General features: G+C 34.7%; 1 protein-coding gene across 1 annotated transcript; it reads left to right on the top strand.

Annotated features, from left to right (window-relative positions):
• The first annotated feature begins 1656 nt into the window (after positions 1–1656).
• LOC136031491 (tryptophan--tRNA ligase, cytoplasmic-like) lies at positions 1657–21549 on the top strand. The gene is made up of 4 exons (XM_065711137.1): positions 1657–1793; positions 4829–5110; positions 13085–13225; positions 21487–21549. Exons 1-4 carry the CDS (start codon positions 1791–1793, stop codon positions 21496–21498), a joined length of 438 nt encoding a protein of 145 aa, XP_065567209.1. The 5' UTR covers positions 1657–1790; the 3' UTR covers positions 21499–21549.
• The last annotated feature ends 852 nt before the right edge of the window (positions 21550–22401 follow it).

Here is a 22401-nt window from a genome sequence, read left to right as displayed (position 1 = left end):
CCCTCCCATATCCCCCCTAATGTCACCAGATCTGGTCGGGATTTAAAATAACACTGGTAGCTGTGAAATAAATACTCTGAATCTGATGCAAAAACAGGATATTTATAATAAGTCAAAGCAGGATAATGAATGCAATTTTATTTGTTTGAAACACACTGAATCTCTTACTAGGTAAGAGCAATGAGCCTCTTTCCTTGTTGTGCCATAACTTCAGTCAATTTTATGCCAGATTCAAATGTAAAATAAAGCTAGGCTATTAACCAATATTATACAGCATTTGTTCTTAAACTAGACTTCTGAATGATTAGACAAAACACTCATAAATTTTCATATAGGTTTATGGTTTAATATGAAAATGGATAAAGGTTGAGCGTAGAACCTCTTGAGAATATATATATATATATATATATATATATATATATATATATATATATATATATATATATATATATATATATATATATATATATATATATATATATATATAATATATATATATATATATATACATTTATATATTTATATATGAATATATGTGTGTGTGTGTGTGTATGTTCTCCATATACATTGATCTGTAGAAATTGCATTTTGAGAATCAAAGCAAATGTGAACATGAACAGAAACTCAAAATTAAGAAAAAATATTTGGTCAGGATTAACCTAAGATAGGCCTAAGTACAATTCTATCATTAATACAATCTTTAAGCCCTGAAAATAAGAAAAGGGTATACATAGTAGACTAGCCTTGGAATAAAATTCAATATTGCATTTACGAAACTAAATATAAGCATTATAGAAACTAAATTTGTTTCTGATAATTGGATTCAGCAAACTCAACTAGCTAATTTCCTAGGCACAAAGAAGTCCCTACACTGAAATTTTTCCCCATGGCTCGTAAAGGAATATGTCCAAACTCTAAAACAATGCCCAGGCAGAAAAAAGTGAAGCACCCAACAAAACTTACCTTTTTAGAGTTACTGAAGATTACAACTAACCTACCCAAAGGTGATTTAAAACTATTTCTTCTTAAAAAAGCGTATGCATTAGACAAAACATTAAAGCTTTAGCTTATTACTTATAAGGATTTTGCTCAGATCTTGAAATAATTTCAAGATAAAAATCCTTTCGTCCTTTAAGGAAACGGCTTAAGTATTTGGCCATTATGACCAAATCCTTAAAGGATTTTTCCAAAATCCTATGCGTGTAAACTTGGCATTAGCTAGCCACAGATTTCTTAGCATGGGTACCGGAATTCGGGTTACTGTCAATGGCGAGCCTTGGATCTCGCTTGTTATTTACAAAAGAGATTGGGTGGATTGAAAGAAAATGACAAAGACTCATTTCGCTGAAGAGAATGACTTGACAACTCTCAACGCTAAATTTGAGAAGCCTTGCCTTTACTCATTAGCAAAGAAGTCAAAGATTATTTTGTAGAAGAAATCAATTATTGTATTAAGGATATTTTGCTCGTTTTCGTTATATTTGTTGTTAACTGGGCACTTTGAAAGAAGTTTACGAGGCTTCTTTTGGTCAATAATACAAGCCGTAAAAAAGCAAACAGTTTTATTTCAAGATGGACATGCTATAGACATAATTTTACTAAATGTGACATTTTTGGATACTCAGGGTCCATCCATGGACCGAAAAGGCGGCAACTCTGATCGGTAGTCATATTCTCTATAATTATCATCAAAACTTCCGGAAGCGTTTCCTTGAATTAATTAATCAACTGGGAGTGGAGGGGACAGCCAGCCCTCTGGCTGGCCTAGATCCAGTAAAGTAAAAAAAAAAATGGTGAGTACGCTATAGGCTATAGCTCTTTTTACCTTCGATAAATGCATGGTTGTTGACCTGTTCTATTGGAAAACTTGGCTATTAAAACCTACTTGTCTATGATGTTTTTATGGTTAACATATAGGCTACATTATCAGAGTAGGGTACATAGGCCTACTCCTCCCCGTTAATGTGCAAATATATACCCTGAATTCAAAATTCATTGTTCTCACTCAGGGTAAACTGAATGCTCTTGTAAATTTGGGATAGTCCATATTTCTTACCTTAGATTACATCTTCATACATTTTTGTGTTATTTCCAAATAGCCTATTGGCTAGCTTTTTACGTTACATTTTGTTTTAAGCCCTTTGTGTACCCTTGAAAATGATAATTTTTTCTGTAGCTTATGGGTCAAATCATTGGTTTCAACACTACTGTTTGAATTTTTTGTCCATTTTTAAAGGCTAATTAATCATCAAGCATTAATTTATCATAATTAAGTGAAAGGATGATAAATTTTAACCATGTGTCCAAAAAATATGTTTTCTTGAAATTAAATATTTTTCAGTGCTGAAATTTGCTCAAGATTGGTAAAGTTATCCACATTCTTTGATTTGTCTATAAAGTGGATATAAGAAATTTGGTAAATTTTGAGCTGTTCACATTTCTTACTAACAAACAGACTACTGATAATATGTCACTTGATGCCTTTGTTTATGATCTTTCTAAATAGGCCTACATTAAATGTTTTTGTTGCAAATTCAATTAAAATAGCCTTTCTAATTTTACCAAATCATAGTCTTGCCAATACATAGCCTAGCCCATTATATTTAGTTCCAATGTATTTGCTGATTCTCAGTTTTGCAATTGTTGATTCAGTTTACAGGAATAACCTACTAGTTTTAACACTAGTGATACTGAGATATTTATAAGCTGTCTCTAAAATAAGAAAAAACAGAGTAGGCCTATGCTACTTCCATATTATAGGGTACACACTCAAGAATTGAAATTAGGTTAATCATAACAAAATATACTAAAATATAGCCTAATAGCTTAGTAATAAAACTCTGGAAACTAAAACAAAGACTTTTCAAAGAGTGTGTGCTCAGACCACACTATATTAAATGTATAGGCTAATCTAACCAAAAAAAAAAAAGCTAAATATTTAATTAAAATTTAGCTATAATGTAGTTTTCCACCAAGCTGAAGATAATTGTCTGGTATAAAGATGATTAGAACTGAATATTGTATGATCTTCATTATATAAATTCTCAAGGGTGTACCATGTAGGCTTAATACAAGAGTACCAAAGAAGATATTGTGTTTGAGGGTCTGTAAGCAGGGGTTTCATTTGGAGAGGGTGTATTATTTGTTGCTCAGAATTGTGGACTGATTCATTTTTACCAAAAAACTAAAATCAATTCTGCCATGTTCTGTCTTCTTCTATTTCTGTTAGCCCACTTAAAGACTGTATTGTCAGCATAATGTCAAAAAGCATCCAACTGACTTCCAAGATAAACTCCAATTGCCTTACATAACTTACATGCCTTCTGAAACCCCCTAGCTTGTTCATTATGTACATAGACATTTGGATAAACGCCATTTCCCAAACAAACTTTGGCCTGTTTGCAGACTTTACAAAGTTCCTGGGCAAAGCTAGTGCATCATCACAAATCCAAAGCAACTTGGACACCCTGATAGAGAAGCTTAAAGAATGGCAACTTTCATCAAATATAGCAAAATGCTCTGTCATCCATCTTGGCTGCCAAAATCCAAAAGTACTCATACAAAATGAAAGGTATCAACCTGACAAAATCTACCTGTGAAAAGGACCTAGGTGTATTCTGAGCTTGGACCTCAAACCAGAAAAGCATATCAGCCTGGTTGTGCATAAAGCATCAAATACTCTCTGGCTACTCACTCACTCCCTACAACACCTTGACATTCACTTAAAGATCTCAGCATACACAAGGTACATCAGGCCACAGCTTGAATATGCCACTGTCATCTGGTTGCCATATCTTAAAAAGGATATTGATAGAATAGAACAAGTCCAGAAATGCTTTGTAAAAGGACATGAAGGATATAGTAACCTTCCATATGACTAAGCTATAAAGAAGGCTCACTCTCCATTAACTTCAGACAAGAAGAGCAATCTTTGACTTAAAACCCTCTTCAAGATAGTTGTTGAGAATTTTGGGAACATAAAAGACCAGCTTGTTCAAATAACTCCCCAAAGTAACACAAGATTGCACAGTCTGCAATTGGAGCCTGTGAAGATGAAGATTGTAAGATCTAATTCTTACCATTATTTGTTCATAGCCTGGTTCATCAGGATCTGGAACAAACTGCAATTCCCAGTCAAAAAGATGAAATCACTGGAAGCCTTCTCCAATAGCCTAAACATAAACATACCATATCTTGAGACTTTCAATGTAGGACAACTTTAAATGGCAATTGTGCTGAAGTCAATCTGCTCTTTGCCCTGCCATAACATTTTTCTTTTAATAAGGTGTCAGTTATGTTGAAATTTTGTATTGAGAGGCATGAGGAATAAATTATTTATTTATTTGTAAATAATAAAAACTCCTAGATTAAAAAACAAAACAAAAAATAAGTACCACAGACATCAAAATTAAAAAAAAATTAGCCTCCTTGATCCATCTTAAGTCTATCCATACTAAGAAGTTGCAATTTTCTGATTTTTTTTATGTTGCTTCAAAGTTATGAAGTTTTTTGGGTAGAACCCCTATTTTGTCAGTGTAGATGCATTAAACCATCAAGATAAGTAAGCATAATTAACTAGTTAAATTTGATTATGCTTTTCATTAGTTTTTTAATTGCCGATAACTGCTACCTTAAACTCGGTAAGTGTACAAGGAGCCCTTTTTTGTTAAAATTGAACTCCTGATTTTTCTGATATTTTTTAGGTATTTATGGCTGTGAAAGTTTCCTCTTGACAAGTTAAAAATTGAGATCATTTCCTTGGTACTTTCAGGAAAGAACATCAGAAAACATTACACATTTAAATAACCTCTTATAATTTCTTTTCCAGTTGCTGTTTCCTTATAACCCTGCGGTGCCGTCTTTTTCCTTGGCATTTCCTCAGATATTCAAAGGCAAAACGGATGTGCCTTGTTTAATTCCTTGCGGAATCGACCAAGATCTGTATTTCCGGATGGCACGTGACGTGGCTCCCAAGATGGAATTTCTAAAGCCTTCTCTGGTGCATTCAAAGCTTTTGCCAGCTTTGCAAGGTGCGACCGCTAAGATGTCTGCGAGTGATCCCAACTCGTCAATTTTTCTGAAAGATACTGGAAAACAAATTAAGGAAAAGGTACTTATTTTTTATTTAAGGTACATCTTCATTAAAGATGATATTAAAATCTGCAAATGGTGTCACTGAAAGTTTGATAGTTCTGAAATATTGCTTTAATTATGCTGGTGTTTCTAAGAACAAATAAGAAAAATTTGCTGATCAAGTATATATATATATATATATATATATATATATATATATATATATATATATATATATATGTATATATATATATATATACACATAAATTTTCAGTATTTAATTAAAGCCTATTCAGGATTTCTAGATCGTCTGTAGATTTTATGCAGAATTTTTAATCAAATTAAATTAATTCTTCACAACTAGTCAAAATATTTATTGGTAAGTTACCGCAATGTTCAGAAAATGATTGCTGCTACACAAGGTCATTTCAGGAGTTTTGGTTTGGGGTGGTGGTGCTAGGAAAGAAAATCTTATAAAACATATCAAAAATAAGTATTCATGTATTTTTATTGCGTTTTTACAAGTTGGGTAAAAAAAATTTGAGTAGGAGAGTAAAACCTGTACCCCCCCCCCCTGGATAATATATTGCTACTAAGTCTATTACTGTTAAACTCGTCATAATACCAAGCTGGATGAGGCAAATACAGTTGCGACCACTCCTCCCCTTTCCTTCCGTCCAATGTTTTACCCTGTGGTTCCTCAATTTAAGTTAGTGCTTGCTTTATATCCTTTCTTAGGAAGCCTATCAATCCAATTCTTGTACTCCCTAGTTCGCATTTTAGCTTTGCTTTATCATTGCAGTTTTTTTTTGTTAACCTTTCTTCATTTGTCTTAATACATGACCGAACTACCAACAAAATGCAGTCTTGGCAGCATTCCTTCCTATGAAATATGACCCGAACTATTAACGAAATACAGTCGTCTGGCAACCTGAAATATCAACAAACTGCAATCTTTTGGCAACATCTCTTTCTTTGTCTTAAAACATGACCGAACTATCAACAAAATATAGTTTGTTGGTAACCTATTTTCCCTCGTCTTAAAATATGATTGAACGGTCTTAACTTTTCTTTTGTTATAGATAATGGGATCAAACCCATTTTGTTGATCGTGGTAGCCATGGGTGCCGGCAAGGGGGCCATGCCCCCCCCCCTTGGAAATTTGGGACTATAAAGTAATTGTAAGGAAGCCAAAGAAAAGAGAGCATAATAGGAAAAAACCATGAGAAAAATGTGTGTTGCCCCATTGTTGGCTGTCTGCCAGTAGATTTGGCCGTTAATAAGGAAAATAGAAGTTCTAATTTGTGACTGAGTGACCCCTTTTGAGTTTCCCACAATTATTTTTCTATATGACTTCGGTTGGAGCAACAAAAAAAAATCAATTCTTCATAGCAATGAATGGTAAGTAAACATCAATCCTTGTCAGTAACGAAAGTATAAGAGCCTATCTATTGATAATGTTCAATCAAAGAATCAGCTTTTTATGGTGATCGTAAATATGCATTTGTTTATTAGTAGTTAGTGCAGTTATTAGTACACAAGAAAGTTCGTATAATTATAGAAAACACAAGGGAAACAACATAGGCAGTTTCGGTAAAAATATGCCGTCAACTTTTGCTTGCATTCCAAGAGTACCCATGAGCTGACATAGGAGGCCACTATAATCAGAAATGTTTTCCCTGAAAGGAATGCTGGGAATTTCTGTACCCCCTGAACGGATTCGTTTTTTGTGTTTTATTATCATTTCTTTTTCTTTTTACAGGAGTGATTGTATTTATCTAGTTTTTACTTTGAAAAAGATTAAATTTTTTACAGTAATGAAGTATAAAGGTGTCAAATATATTGGTTTTGTCAAAATTAAATTGAAATATTGACTTTAAAATTTTTATCTGATTTTCTTAATCTTAGTTTTATTGTTTTACTTTGAACAGACTACTATGATAATGTGTTACTTTTTATAAACACTGAGTTTAAAGATATTGAATATTTGGTGTTTGATGACCCAGTTCAAAACTGTCGAAATTGTTAAAAAATATCCGTCCAACGCCTCGGCATTTGTCAACAGAACTGAATGCTTGGAGTTTATATCTTAATTTTTGTAAGTAGGCTATTATTCAATGTATTTTTTTTTGTAATTACTTACTTTTTTCATTTTTATATTCTTATACTTTAATTGACATACTTTTTCCATTGCCTTTAGAAAAATGTTAGTCTCTAAGCTTCATGAAATAAAAAAAACAAGTTTTTCAACTTATAACAAAGAGCAACATTAAAACTTAAAATCGACAAAAATTTATTACGTATATGACGTTGGGTTGCCCCCTCCTCAACACTTTGCTTTTCACGCTACAGTTTTTCGGCACTTTAAAAAAAGTTACTTATTTTTCTAATTAAATGATCCTTGTTTTCCATGAGCCGTTTTTAAAGAATTCGAACAAAATTTAAACTTTAGTGTAAAGAGCGAGGTGTTGGAAGGGGGCAACCCCCCCCCCCCCTCGTATGGGTATTAATTTCTGTTTCTTTGAAGTTTTAGTGTTGCTCCTTACTTATAGTTGGAAAAACTCGTTCTTGTTTAATTTCTGATCGTTTTTCTAATAACGCCGGGATAACTGGCTCCACCTCCACAGGAAAATCCCTCTCCCAATAGAAATATCCTCTGGACAATTCAATTCTACAGAAAATTTACCCCAGACAATTACCCTTAACATCTTCACGTGTAAAGTTGAATCGGTAAAGAAAAGGCAAGACATAATAAAGAAATTTCGTATAGAAATTCTGGCAAATTCACGCAATGTAAAATTTCTCTTGAAAAGTGCAACCTTCTGAAAACTTCCCTCTCTATGGAAAGTTCTCCCAGCAGAAATTTCGTCCTCCCCTCTCATCCAAAAAATATGTGCGTACTTCCCAATAAAAATAAAACAATGGGCAAATTTTATAACTTAAAACGTTTCTCCGGGGGCTTCAGGGGGTCATTCTATGTCCAAAAACATAACTATTGGGCCATTCAACTATGCTGAAAAAAAAAACTATATTGAAATTTGATCGGTTACAATTGTGGGGAATTTAAGTGGCGTAGGAAAGGGTCCTCCAATTTTTTTGGTCACTTAAAAAGGGCACTAGAACTAGAATGAACCATCTCTCGATGTTGTAGGCCCACTGAGTTGATACAATCACCCCTGGGAAAAAAACAAATAAACACGCATCCGTGATCTTTCTTGGGGCAAAATTACAAAATTCCACATCTTTGCAGATATGAGCTTGAAAACTCTACAGTAGGGCTCTTTGATACGGTGAATCTGATTATGTGTTTTTCATTAAAATTCTATGACTACTAGGGGGTTTTCCCCTCTTTTTTCGAAAATCAGACAATTTTTCTCAGGTTCGTAGCTTTTGATAGGTAAGACCAAACTTACATGAAATTAATATATTTGGAATCAAACAGTTCGTGGTAACTATACCATAGTAATGGTATAGTAAGGAGCGGCCCGGCTCAATAGTAACCAAAACTCTAAAAAATGGAATTTTAATACCAATAGCTACATCAAAAAAATCGCATTTTAATGCTGATTTCAAATATATAACTTTCATCGAGATTAATCTGACCTATCAAAAGTTACGAGCCTGAGAAAATTTGCCTCATTTTAGAAAACAGGGGAAAACACCCCATCAGATTCAGCGTATTAGAGAACCTTATCGTAGAAGTTTCAAGCTCCTATCTACAGAAATGTGGAATTTCGCATTTTTTTGCCAGAAGACAAATCACGGATGCTTGTTTATTTGTTTTTTGTTGTTGTTTTTTTTTTCCAGGGGTGATCGTATCGACCCAGTCGTCCTAGAATGTCGCGGGAGGGCTCATTATAACGGAAATTAAAATTTCTAGTGCCCTTTTTAAGAGACCAAAAAATTGGAGGGCACCTAGACCCCTTCTCACGCTCATTTTTTCCCAAAAGTCACCGGATCAAAATTCTGAGATAGCCATTTTATTCACCATAGTCAAAAAACCTAATAACTATGTCTTTGGGGACGACTTACTACCCCGCCGTCTCCCTGGGAGGGGCTGCAAGTTACAAACTTTGACCTGTGTTTACATATAGTAATGGTTACTGGGAAATGTATGGACGTTTTCAGGGGAATATTTTTGGTTTGGGAGGGAGAGTTGATGGGGGGGTACGCGGGAAGATCTTTCTATGGAAAAACTTCTCATGGGGGGAGAGACTTTCAATGAAGGAGGCGCAGGATTTTTTTTTGCATTATTTAAAAAAAACAAGAAAAAATTAAATAAAAAATAAAATATGAGAAGTTTTTTCTACTGAAAGTGAGGAGCAGCATTAAAACTTAAAACGAGTAGAAATTATTGCGCATATGAGGGGTTTACCTCGTAATACCTCGCTCTTTACGCGAAAGTATTTTTAGTAATTTCAGCTATTTAGTCTACGGCCTTTGTGATTCAAGGGTCATTCTTAAGGAATTGGGACAGAATTTTAGCTTTAGTCTAAAGAGCGAGGTATCGACGAGGGGTGAACTCCCTCATATACGCAATAAAAATATACGAACATAGAAGTTCGTTACGTAAGTTAATTCGTAAATTACGAATATTTTTTACTAATGAAAATGTTCGTAAAACAATTAAAAGTTCTAGTTGCCTTTTTAAGTAATCAAAGAATTAGAGGGCAGCTAGGCTTCCTCCTTCTCTCCTTTTTTCTCAAAATCTTCCGATTAAAACTATGACAAAGCCATTTAGCCAAAAAGAAAATTAATATGCAAATTTCGTTTTAATTATTTATGTGCGGAGAGCCAAGATCAAAACATGCATGAATTAAAAAACGTCCAGAAATTAAATAAAAAAAAGTTTTTTAAATGAAAGTAAGGAGCGACATTAAAACTTAAAACGAACAGAAATTACTCCGTATATGAAAGGAGCTTTTCTTCCTCAACGCCCTGCTCTTTACGCTAAAGTTTTTTCCTTTTTTAAAAAGTAGAGCTAAGAGAAAGAGTCAAACTTTAACGTAAAGAGTGGGGGATTGCGGAGGGACAACCCGTTTCATATACGGTGTAATTTCTGTTCGTTTTAAGTTTTTATGTCGCTCCTTACTTTCAGTTTAAAAAAATAGTTTAAAAAAATAGTTTTTTTATTTAATTTCTGAACGTTTTTGAATTAATGCATTTTTGATTTTGGCTCTCCGCGCATAAATTATTAAAATGAAATTTTCATATTAATTCTTTTTTGGCTAAATGGCTTTCTCTTAGTTTTGATCAGACGATTTTGAGAAATAAGGGGTGGGGAAGGAGGCCTAGTTGCCCTCCAATTTTTGGTTACTTAAAAAGGCAACAAGACCTTTTAATTTTTAACGAACGTTTTTATTAGTAAGAACTATACGTAACTTAAGAATTAACTTACGTAACAAACTTTTATATTCTTATATTTTTGATTATGTATATGAGGGGGTTTGTCCCCTCGTTAATACCTCGCTCTTTACACTAAATCTTAAGTTTTGTCCCAATTCTTTAAGAATGACCCCTGAATCAGAAAGGCCGTAGAATAAATATTTGAAATTACTAAAAATAATTTAGCTTAAAGAGCAAGGTATTAATCTCCTTCTACATACCTCGCTCTTTATGCTAAAGTATTTTTAGAACCCCTCATATGCGTAATAATCTCTGTTCATTTTAAGTTTTAATTCTACTCCTTACTTTCAGTTGAAAAAAGTTTTTCATGTTTATTTTTTCATTGCTTTTTTTTATATTAATGCTAGAAAATCCCGCGCCCTTTTCATTGAATTTCTCTTCCCCTATGACATGCTAGAAAATCCCGCGCCCTTTTCATTGAATTTCTCTTCCCCCTGACTTATTCCTCCAAGATAAGATCCTCCCACATAGCCCCCTCTCCTCAACCCCACCCCCAAACCAAAAAAAAAAACCTAAAAACGTCTGTACACTTCCCAATAACCATTTCTGTATGTAAACACTGGACAAAGTTTGTAATTTGCAGCCCCTCCCCCAGGGACTTTGGGGGAGTGAGTCATTCCAAAGACGTAGTTATTATGGTTTTCGACTATGTGGAACAAAATGGCTATCTCAAAATTTGATCCGTTGACTTTGGGGGAAAAAATGAGCGTAGGAGGGGGCCTAGGTGCCCTCCAATTTTTTGGCTACTTAAAAAGGGCACTAGAACTTTTAATTTTCGTTAGAATGAGCCCTCTTGCGAGATTCTAGGACCACTTGGTCGATACGATAACCCCTGGGAAAAAAAACAAACAAATAAACACGCAACCGTGATCTGTCTTCTGGCAAAGAATACAAAATTCCACATTTTTGTAGATAGGAGCTTGAAATATTTGCTACAGGGTTTTCTGATACGCTGAATGCGATGGTGTGATTTTCGTTAAGATTCTTTGACTTTTAGGGTGTGTTTCCCCCTATTTTCTAAAATAAGGCAAATTTTCTCAGGCTCGTAACTTTTGATAACAAAGATTAAATTTGATGAAATTTATATATTTAGAATCAGCATGAAAATTCGATTCTTTTGATGTATCTTTTAGCATCAAAATTCCGTTTTTTAGAGTTTCGTTTACTATTGAGCCGGGTCGCTCCTTACTACAGTTCGTTACCACGAACTGTTTGATTACGTTGAAGTTTTTTTCAGTATTACCAGGATTCTGATCAGTTTGTACTGCGACTGATCTCTAGTACCAGTGGCAGGCGCAGTTGTTTTGAGTGCTTTTTAAGGTTCCATCTCCATTATACAAGTTTATAGAAACAAGGATGCCAATTTAAAAATATTTTCCCTCTGAACCTATTTGAGCTCTATTCATAACTGAAACCTACCATTTTCTACTTTTATTCTGTTTTTTTTTTTTTTTTTTTTTTTTTTTTTTTTTTTTTTTTAAATTATGGAGTGCCTAGTGTACCACCAAGTTTTACCAATATAGTTATCGAAACTGTAGAAACAAATAACCAGAAATTATTCGGTAAGTTCAACTACACGTAATAAATCAAACATTAACGATCTACTTATTTCTAATTAAAGTTAAACAAATTAATCAAAATATGTGTTCTTTATGTTGAGAAATTGATGAAAATGTTAGAAATACACTTGGTTTTCAGTAAAGCCTTAATGACTTGACTTTCGGAAGGTTTAGTGTTTATGGGGATTCATGTCATTGTTGGAAGTGAAGTTACTAAATCTTTCTACTATTTTGAGCCCAATGGGTCGAGTGGGGGTGAGGTAAAAAAAAAAATGACCGGGGGTGGTGTAATGCTTGCATTCATTTTTTTTCTTTTAGAAAGAACAATGAAATTTTCAATATCTAATCAAATAAGCATGCCCATTTTAAGCTTTCTTCGACAAATCCTTCCATGCGAATTGGAGTGATGAAAAGAAAAACAACAACAAAGCCTACAAATAATGCACGGAAGCCATTTCGCTCTTTGTGCTGCTTATGAGTTACTGACTATTTTATCTCTAGTCTTGTAATTGCTATATTTCGAATCATAAAAGGGGACCAGGATTTATGGGAGGAGTGGCTTTCAAAAATACTTTTAAAAATAACCCAACAGAATTACTTCCGTTTTAACGCAGAAATATGGAACAATAATATTTCTTTTCCTCATGTTTGGAAAATTGAACTTTTCTGAGAAAAGAGAAGGAGAGATTACTCACTTGTGCAGTCGTGTTAAAAAGGGTATTATCCCAGTGGCTTATTTTCGGGACTAATTTTCGATTTATCACTCACAATATTCCTGAGTTATTTTTATGCACGTATGTAACATTTTATATTTTGTTAAGTGTTTTATTAAGCATTGATCTAGTCAAAAAAAAACAACAACCATAAAACCTGTTGGGCTCTTTGGTATGAAGTTGTATGCCACTGTAAAGAACAAAAAGATTTAGAGTCACGCCAAAATCGCTCTGAGCCGCAAATAAGTTCTGATTTTCAATGATTTGACATTTGGCTCATATTATTGACATTAAGAACCCTACTCGCGATTTTTATGGCAATTTATGTTTCAGATAAATAAGTATGCTTACTCTGGTGGTCGCGATACGGTAGAAGAGCACCGGGAAAAGGGTGGTGATTGTTCAGTTGATATAGCGTTTCAGTATTTAATGTATTTTGAAGAAAATGATGAAAAATTAGAAATAATTAGACAGGTAAGCATGACTTTTTTTACTACCTGAATTAACAATAATGTCAATTTGTAACTTACGAAAGGGTGACCAGATCTTAATGAAACTTGATAATTAGAAGGATCTTGTGCTTTAAAGCTCTAATTTGAAATTCCGACCAGATCCTGTGACATTGGGGGGAAGTTGGAGGGGGAAGCCGGAATTCCTGGAAAACGTGAAAATTTGGGTATTTTTATCTTACGAATAGGTGATCGGATCTTAATGAAATTCGATATTTAGAAGGAATTCATGTCTCGGAGCTCTTATTTAAAATCCTGACCAGATCTTTTGACATTGGGGGGAGTTGGAGGGGGAAATCTTGGAAAACACTTGGAGTAGAGGAATTGGGATGAAGCTTGGTGGATAGAATAAGCAAATGTCCTTGATACGTGATTGACGTAACTGTACTGGATTCGCTCTCTTTGGGGGAGGGGTTCAGTGATTTGGCGAGTTTGGTGCTTCTGGACGTGCTAGGACGATGAAAATTGGTAGGCATGTCAGGGAGCTGCACAAATTGACTTTATAAAGTCGTTTTCCCAGATTCGACCATCTGGGGGTTAAAGGGAGAGGAAAAAGTAGAAAAAATTAGGTATTTTTAACTTACGAGTGGGTGATCGGATCTTAATGAATTTTGATATTTAGAAGGACATCGTGACTCAGAGCTCTTATTTTAAGTCCTGACCGGCATTAAGCCTCTGATTTATCTTTTAAATCAATCTATTGATTCTTAGAACTTTGATAGAGCTCGTACCATATGAGCTCTTGGCTCTTAGCTCTTCTTGCCTAGTCACAAGTGCCATATGAGCTCTTAGCTCTTGTTATTGACTTTAGGACTCCAGATGTTAATCAGGGAACTACAGGTGTTGATCTTTTTGATCAAGGATATTTTTTTAAGGAGTTTTTAGACGATAAGACGTGAATTTTTCCTTAACAGTGTCATAAAACCGGCCAAATATGTCGTTATAATTGCCTAAACTAATATTTTCTGGTAAAGAAAAGTCCCATAATATGTACCAAGATCTTATTTCAATCCATCCAGCTCCACTGGTGAGCAACAAAATCTCGGTTTATCCTGGGGGACTAATCTTTGTGGATTTTGGAGGATTCGAAACAGGGCTGAAACTAGCAAATGGTTGGAAATGTCAGAAAGCAGTACTTTGTTCCTAATGGAGTGTAGCGATTAAAAAATATTGTCAATTAATATTGCTGACTGGTTTAAAATTCTTGTCGGTATGTTTGTAAAAGGAGCCAATCCGTACGAAATTAGTAAAGACAGGAGATTAGAAACCTGCCTAGATGACGATTTCGCAAGGTCAAGGTTAAAGTCACCTATCAATGCAACTTCATATTTTTCAGCACAAACTTTCCTAAGAAACGTCTTCTAATGTTTCAAGAAATTCAGTCGTAGATCCGCTTGGAGAACGATATACTTCGCCAATTGTTGCCCTTTCCTTAGCGTTAATTGGAATTTCAGTAAAAAGTGACTCAAATACCTTTTCATTATTTATACATAAATCATGTCTTAGTACGGCCTGAAAATTATTTTGGATGTAAAATCCGAGTCCACCTTTTTTGCCCATCTTGCGGTTAAGAAAAATCGACATGTAACCGGGAATATCCAAAAGTACCTGATTATTCTCATTCAAAAATGTTTCACAGAGAACGATAATTGCAGGGCAAAATATCTATATAATAATAGAATATTGTCGAACGAAGAATTTAGGCCCTGAACGTTAAGATGCACAACCGGAAAAACATCACCCCACCGAGCTCCGGAGTCCCAAAATCTCAGCTCATCCCCAAACACGCTATCAATAATATTCTCAAAATTCTCATCAAAACTCATATTAGGGGCTTTACCAACCGGATTATTTATAATTTCATTAAAATTAACTCTCTCAAATTAATTATTATTTAATCTCCCTAGTGTTATGTTGGCGTTAATCCCCAACGGAGAATCAAATTCAACCATAATTACTTACCGAAGCAGGTGACCGAGAGTCATGCTGTAGTCGCGTGAACACCAGTGATGTCAATTGCTTAACATTCCCAAGTAAAAGGCTATGAAACGAACTTGATTATTTTTCTTTTAAACAAAAAAAAAATGACAAGTAAAATAGCACAGGAAGGTGTAAATACTGAGGGAAAATAAAAGGGAAAAATACAATAAGACGAACAACAATAAAGAACAGCACATTTTTTGAATAGATAATATATAGAGCGGAAGCGAGCACTCGCTAATGATCATGTGTCAGAATCAAAATCAGTATTGGCCGAGAGGAAAACTAGGGAAGGGTCGTAGCATGCGTCATCAACCTTGACCCAGTTGGAACTAGGAGTTTTTTTTTAGATTCTAGCCATAACCTAGTCCTCTTTTGAATCACTTTGGTGTGAGACACTTTATCGGAGGAACTTTACAATTTCTTAGATTATAAGCCGTACTCAGAAGTTCTTTCTGACGTTTAGCTAATTCGAATGGAAGGTCAATACTGACGCTTTTCCCCGTATTTCTTAGATTACTAATACAAGCCATAATATTTTCCTTGTGTCGAAGATTTAAAACAGATACAAGAATAGGGTCCGACGCTGGGCGCCAGTTTTGATTGATGGGATGTTCAGCCTTACTTCTAAGTCTATAGATGGCCGTAAACTTAATATCCCTGTAGTTCCGTATCGACATTTCTGACAAAACTTCAGTAACAGTTTCTTTAATATTTTCATTTTTCTTGTTGGGAATTCCATGAATAAGAAGATTCTTGCGTTTAGCGTACAATTCGGCTCTTAAACACTGATCTTTAACTGTCATATTTCAAGCTCTCTTTGGGGGAGTTGGGGGGAGAGGGTTAATTCTAAAAAATAGGTATTTTTAACTTAAGAAGAAGTGTTTTCTTTTTTTAACGCTGCATTCTCCCTACGAATGTTTTCAATCAGTTGCTTTAGGTCGTCAATACGCTCATCGAAATACTTTTTTGAGACAGACATCGATAATTATATTATATCGGTAATTAATATGATGCTAAATATACGGTACGCTCGCTTCTTCCTCAACTCATCAAACTGACACATCAAAGAAACTTACAGGCATGGACCCCTTTCTTCATAAAATCCAAATATGAGGGGCCCCGGAATTAACAGTGCAGTAATTGAAATAAAACAGGATTTCACAGTTAAGAGAAATGTCACGAAGTAAAAGAGATGTCTTGCCTCGACAAGAGTTAGTTCAGTACTGAACTAAAGGGGAAACACGATTTAAAATCCTAGACAAAACTAGGTCGTGTTTGTTTGCACCTCCTGTGTTTGTCATGCCTCCTTAGAAACCTAAAATCTTATTCCTACTGAATAGCTTGGCTCCTTTAGCATTGGTTTAGCCAGTTATTAAACTTTCTTTTTATGATCCCAGTGAATACATAGTTTTAATAATTAAGTTCTCTTTGGACCGAAGTAAAATGACTATCAAATGATGACGGAGAAAATTTTTTTTAAACATTTGAAGAATGCTAACATGAATCCTGTAATCTTCTATTTTTGGTTAAATTATGATGAATCTTATATCTGGCTTTTGCAAGTCTACCTGTTTTGTTACACGGCCAAGGGCTGTGTTTGGACTTCCGAGGAAGTTTTTCTTGGTGGGGGTGAAGGGCCTTCGAATGTTGTTTGGGAGCCTAAAGTTAGATCTAGAGGGATCGACAAGAAGAGCTAAAGGGCTCTGAACCGCCTGATTGATGTAACTGTCAATTGTAGTTGTCATTTATGACAGCTGTGGGACCAATCGCTCATAGGTGGGATAGCAAAAACCCAGAAAATCTTTTGTTGTTTTTTCTAGCCAAAATACCTGCAAATTCAGATTTATTGGTTACTTTGAAATAAAAGTGGTGTTTTCTTATTTCACGTAGAGTAATTAAATTGAAATTTCAAGAAGCCATATTGCAATTTCTACTTTAAATAAAACAAGAATCTTTTCCTGCTCACAAAATAGATATTGAGAATGAATGCTCAGGGTATGATTCGTTATGCTTCTCTCCCCTATATAAAACAGTGTTTCTTGAGGCACCAATCAAAATTGTCAACTTAAAGCCAACAAATTGTGCCAGTATTATCACTTGGGTATTTTTTTTTATTGTGTATAATATACGAGCTTGCTCATAACTAGACTGTGAAACAAGCCCAATTTATATGTGGGATGAACTCCTGAAGTCGTGTAAAAAAGCTCGTGCACTGCTCTAAATAGATTTCTCTCTTAATACTCACTCGGGGAGACAAGAAATGTAAATCTGTTACCACATTCCATGATCAAGGCACTGGTTGCATCTTTTTGTTTGTTTTGAACCCTTTTTATGGCGCTTGGTGTCTACCAAGTGACATATAGCGATCGCAAATTCTGTCGGTCAGTCTGTCTGCTTCTTCATCAACACCCCGCTCTTTACGCTAAAGTTTGACTCTTTCTCTCAACTCTTCTTTTTAAAACAGTAAAAAACTTTAGCGTAAAGAGCGGGGCGTTGATGAGGAAGCAGCCCCTTTCATATACGAAGTAATTTCTGTTCGTTTTAAGTTTTAATGTCGCTCCTTACTTTCTGTTGAAAAAACTTGTTTTGTTTTTTTTTATTTAATTTCTGAACGTTTTTGAATCAATGCATGTTTTGATTTTGGCTCTCCGCAGAGGAATAATTAAAACGAAATTTGCATATTTATTGTTTTTTGGCTAAATGGCTTTCTCATAATTTTGACCGAATGATTTTGAGAAAAAAAGAGCGGCGGAGGGGGCCTAGTTGCCCTCTAATTTTTTGGTTTATTAAAAAGGCAACTAGAACTTTTAATTTTTTACAAATCTTTTTTGTTAGTAAAAGATACACGTAACTGACGAATTAGCTTACGTAAAGAACTTTTTTTCTCATGTTTTTCTTACATATATGAGAGGGTTCGCCCCCTCGTCATTACCTCTCTCTTTACACTAAATCTTAAATTTTGTCACAATTCATTAAGAATGACCCCTGAATCGCAAAAGCCGTAGAATAAATAGTTGACATTACTAAAACTACTTCAGTGTAAAGAGCGAGGTATTAGGAGGAGGTGAGTCCCTCAAATGGGTAATAGTTTCTGTTCGTTTTAAGTTTTAATGCTGCTCCATACTTCCAGCTGAAGAAAAAACTTTTTCATATATATTTTTTCATTGTTTTTTTTTTTAAATAATGCTAGTAAATCCTGCGCTCCCTTCATGGAAATTTTCTTCCCCCATGAAAAATTCCTCGACGGAAAGTTCCCCCAACCAAAAAATCCTCCTGAAAACGCCTGCACACTTCCCAATAACCATTACTATATGTAAGCACTGGTCAAAGTTTGTAACTTATAGCCCCTCCCACGGGGACTGTGGGGGAGTAAGTCGTCCCCAAAGACATGGTTATAAGGTTTTTCGACTACGCTGAATAAATTGGCTATCTCAGAATTTTGATCCGTTGACTTTGGGAAAATAATTAGCGTGGGAGGGGGCCTAGGTGTCCTTCAATTTTTTGCTCACTTAAAAGGGCACTAGAACTTTTCATTTCCGTTAGAATGAGCCCTCTCGCAACATTCTAGGACAACTGGGTCGATACCATCACCCCTGGAAAAAAAAACAACAAAAAAAAAACAAATAAACACGCATCCGTGCGTGATCTGTCTTCTTGCAAAAAATACAAATTCCACATTTTTGTAGATAGGAGCTTGATACTTCTACAGTAGGGTTTTCTGATACGCTGAACCTGATGGTGTAAGTTTTGTTAAGATTCTATGACTTAGGGGGTGTTTCCCCCTATTTTCTAAAATAACGCATAATTTCTCAGACTCGTAACTTCTGATGGGTAAGACTAAACTTGATTAAACTTATATATTTAAAATCAGCATTAAAATGTGATTCTTTTGATGTAGCTATTGGTATTAAAATTCCATTTTTAGAGTTTTGGTTACTATTGAACCGGGTCGCTCCTTACTACAGTTCGTTACCACGAACTGTTTGATTTGTTGTTTCGAAGGATATCGTGTCTCAGCGCTCTTATTTTAAATCCTGACTGGATCTGGTGACATTGGGGGAGTTGGAGGGCCTAAAATCTCGGAAAACGCTTAGAAAGAGGGATCGGGATGAAACTTGGTGGGAAAAATAATTACCAGTCCTAGATAAGTGATTGAAATAACCGGAACGGATCTGCTCTCTTTGGGGGAGTTGGGGTGTGTGTGTTTAATCCTGAAAAATTAGAAAAATGAGGTATTTTTAACTTACGAAGGAGTGATTGGATCTTAATGAAATTTGATATTTGGAAGGATATCGTGTCCCAGAGCTCTTATTTAAAATTCAGACCGGATCTGGTGAAATTGGGGGGAGTTGGGGCAAAAATTTTGTAATACGCTTAGTTTGGAGGGTTCGGGAGGAAACTTGGTGGGGAAAATAATCGTAAGTCCTAGATACGTGACTGACATAACCACAACGGATGTGCTCTCTTTGGGGGAGTTGGGGGGAGAGGGTTAATTCTAAAAAATAGGTATTTTTAACTTGCGAAGAAGTGATCGGATCTTAATGAAATTCCATATTTACTTAGAACTCTTAACAGGTTTCTGGTATAGCTTTAGGGAGGTACTAATACGTTCTCTTGAAACATCAAACCCAGCTGGATAATTGAAAGAATTAATTAGTAGTGTCACAGGATGAAAGCTGAAATTTCTCTTGAAGTTATATCTAATCGGCATTGTTTTTGTCTGGGGGATTTCCAGTGCTTTGGCGTGTTTGGTGCTTCTGGACGTACTAGGACGATGAAAATCTGTAGGCGTATCAGGGACCTGCACAAATTGACTTGATAACAGTCGTTACCCCGTTTCGACTATCTGAGGGGCTGGAGGGAGATGAAAAATTGAAAGAAATGAGGTATTTTTAACTATGAATGGGTGATCAGGAAATCATGCGTTTTAGTCAGAGAATGAAGCTTTTAGTTCTAAAGATTACAATGCAGCCATCTAATTTAGCTTACCTGCTCAAAGGAGAGAGAGAGAATCAGGTCAAGGTAGATTCAATGAAACCTGTACATAAAATTTGACGTACAAAACGGACAAAAAAGAGTGATTTAAGCTACATATTAACATATACAGCGATCGTCATCAGTAAATTTATTCTACTGATTATCGATTACTGACTCATCTCTATATTTGTTCATCATAGAACGGCGGTGTGGTGTAAGATAAGAATACCTAATTTAAGGTGTTACGTCAAAAATAGTCCAAGAACCTTTTCAATGTAACACTAAACTTGTTATTTGTGTATTTTTATTTGTTATAGGCAACAAATAAGAATTTTTAACATCTTGGTACTTCGACTTTACATGGTCCCAAAGACCCTCTCCCCATGCATGCATACATACCTGATTTAAAACACATCGCCTTGAGACAATCGATTACACCACATACTGTCTATTAAAAGGTTAGCTACACTTTAAATTAGCAAGGTCATCAAAACAGAAATACTTGTTCGCTCGTTCAACCCATCTTAGCCGGCTGACAACAAGGATTTTCTTCTATTTTCTTTTGGTTATTTCAGGTTATGAAGTTTTTAGTAAAGTAAATTTTTGTCTATGTACCCACATAGAGCCAAATAAATGAATAAGCGAAGATAATTAGTTAAATTTTACAAAGCTTTTCGTCTGAAAACCTACTCAACGGACAAAACAGATATTTAAGCTACATATTAACATATACAGCGATCGTCATCAGTAGATTTATTCTACTGATTATCGATTAGTGACTCATCAGTAGTAATTTTACTGATGACGATCGCTGTATATGTGATAGAAATATCTGGACTTTTGTACCTTTTTTTTTCACTGTCTAAATAAATGGATTTATCCCAACTTGAAAATTTATTTGTTCGTCAAAAAACGGCAGTGTTGTCTAAGACGAGAATACCTAATTTAAGGTGTTACGTCAAAAATAGTCCAAGAACCTTTTGAATGTAAGACTAAAAAACTTCATATAATATCAGTTAAAATATTTAAACACAAAAAAAGGAATTTGAATAATTTGCAGTTGTTTTTGTTTGTGACCCATTTGTGACCAAACTACTATTTGTGACCCATATACAAACACATACCAGAAAATATTATTTTCCATTTATTTTACTTTTATCCTCATTTTCAGGGAAGTTTTCCAAATACATTTAGATTCAAAAAGCTGATTTTATCTCCATTTTTATCTTTTATCTCTAATCGGTTAACGTTCTTTTTCTTTTTTAGGTTGAAAATTGAGAGCTGAGCGGTAAATTTCGAAACTAAATCTGTGTAGGTCTATATACTGTTGCCGTCTTTTTGTGTGATAGCTTTTATTTTCACAGAAGAAGGCGTTGCAGCAGAAGTGGCCCCTTATAATTATAAAGTTTAAATAAAAAACCAAGGGTTCTCAAACTTAAGTAAAGTTAATTTTCAGTAAAACTTTTGTTTATTCTTTTTTATCTCCCCTTTTCTTGTTTTAAAAGAAATGGAACCCTAAACATTTTCAAACCTCTTATGTTTTTTGCTCATCCCTTGCTAAACGAATTTACTGCTCATCTAAGCTCTTCTACTTCTTGTGTCGCCTCTCCTCCTCAGCCAAGGAGCCGCTTCCTGAGTCAAGAAACAAAAAAAGAATCACAGTCATTTTATTTTCTTCATCTTATTAAAAATTTAAGCTTGTTTAAGTGAAACTTTCTTATTTTGTATGCTTACAGATTATCGTGTACTTGCTACTTGCCGATCTTAAAGAAAGGAATTATTTTAGGAACTCTGATAAAATGATTGAGTCAATTGGAAAAATGATCTTGCTCAAGATCATAGTCCAGGAATGTTTTTTTTTATATTACAAAAAGAAGAAAAAGAAGTAGCGCATCTTTGTGCTAAATTAATAGAATGGTAAGTACAAAATGATAAAATAGACTAATACTTCAAATATAATTATTGAAGCAATCAATTGGTGAAGTGATTCTTTCAGTTTTAAGTTTGATTTAGAGGAGTAGATTTATGCTCCGGAAGTGAGTTCAAAGCTGGAAAACCGGTCACTTCTAATTGAAATATTTGTAGAAATCTAAGAATATTCTGAAACGAACTCTTGGATATTGCTAAAAAGAGACCATTAAAACAGAGTGTTGTTAAAAGTTTGGCATCAAAAGAGTAAGA

Source organism: Artemia franciscana, chromosome 9 (assembly GCF_032884065.1).
Source record: "Artemia franciscana chromosome 9, ASM3288406v1, whole genome shotgun sequence".
Lineage (NCBI taxonomy): Eukaryota > Metazoa > Arthropoda > Branchiopoda > Anostraca > Artemiidae > Artemia > Artemia franciscana.
The sequence above is the reverse complement of the archived record's forward strand: the minus strand, read 5'-3'. Positions and strand labels throughout refer to the sequence as shown.

Bases quoted from the DNA above. Each gene is read 5' to 3' on its own strand.
- LOC136031491 (XM_065711137.1), top strand. The intron at 5,111-13,084 runs GTACTTATTTTT...TTTATGTTTCAG, and splicing joins GAAAACAAATTAAGGAAAAG to ATAAATAAGTATGCTTACTC.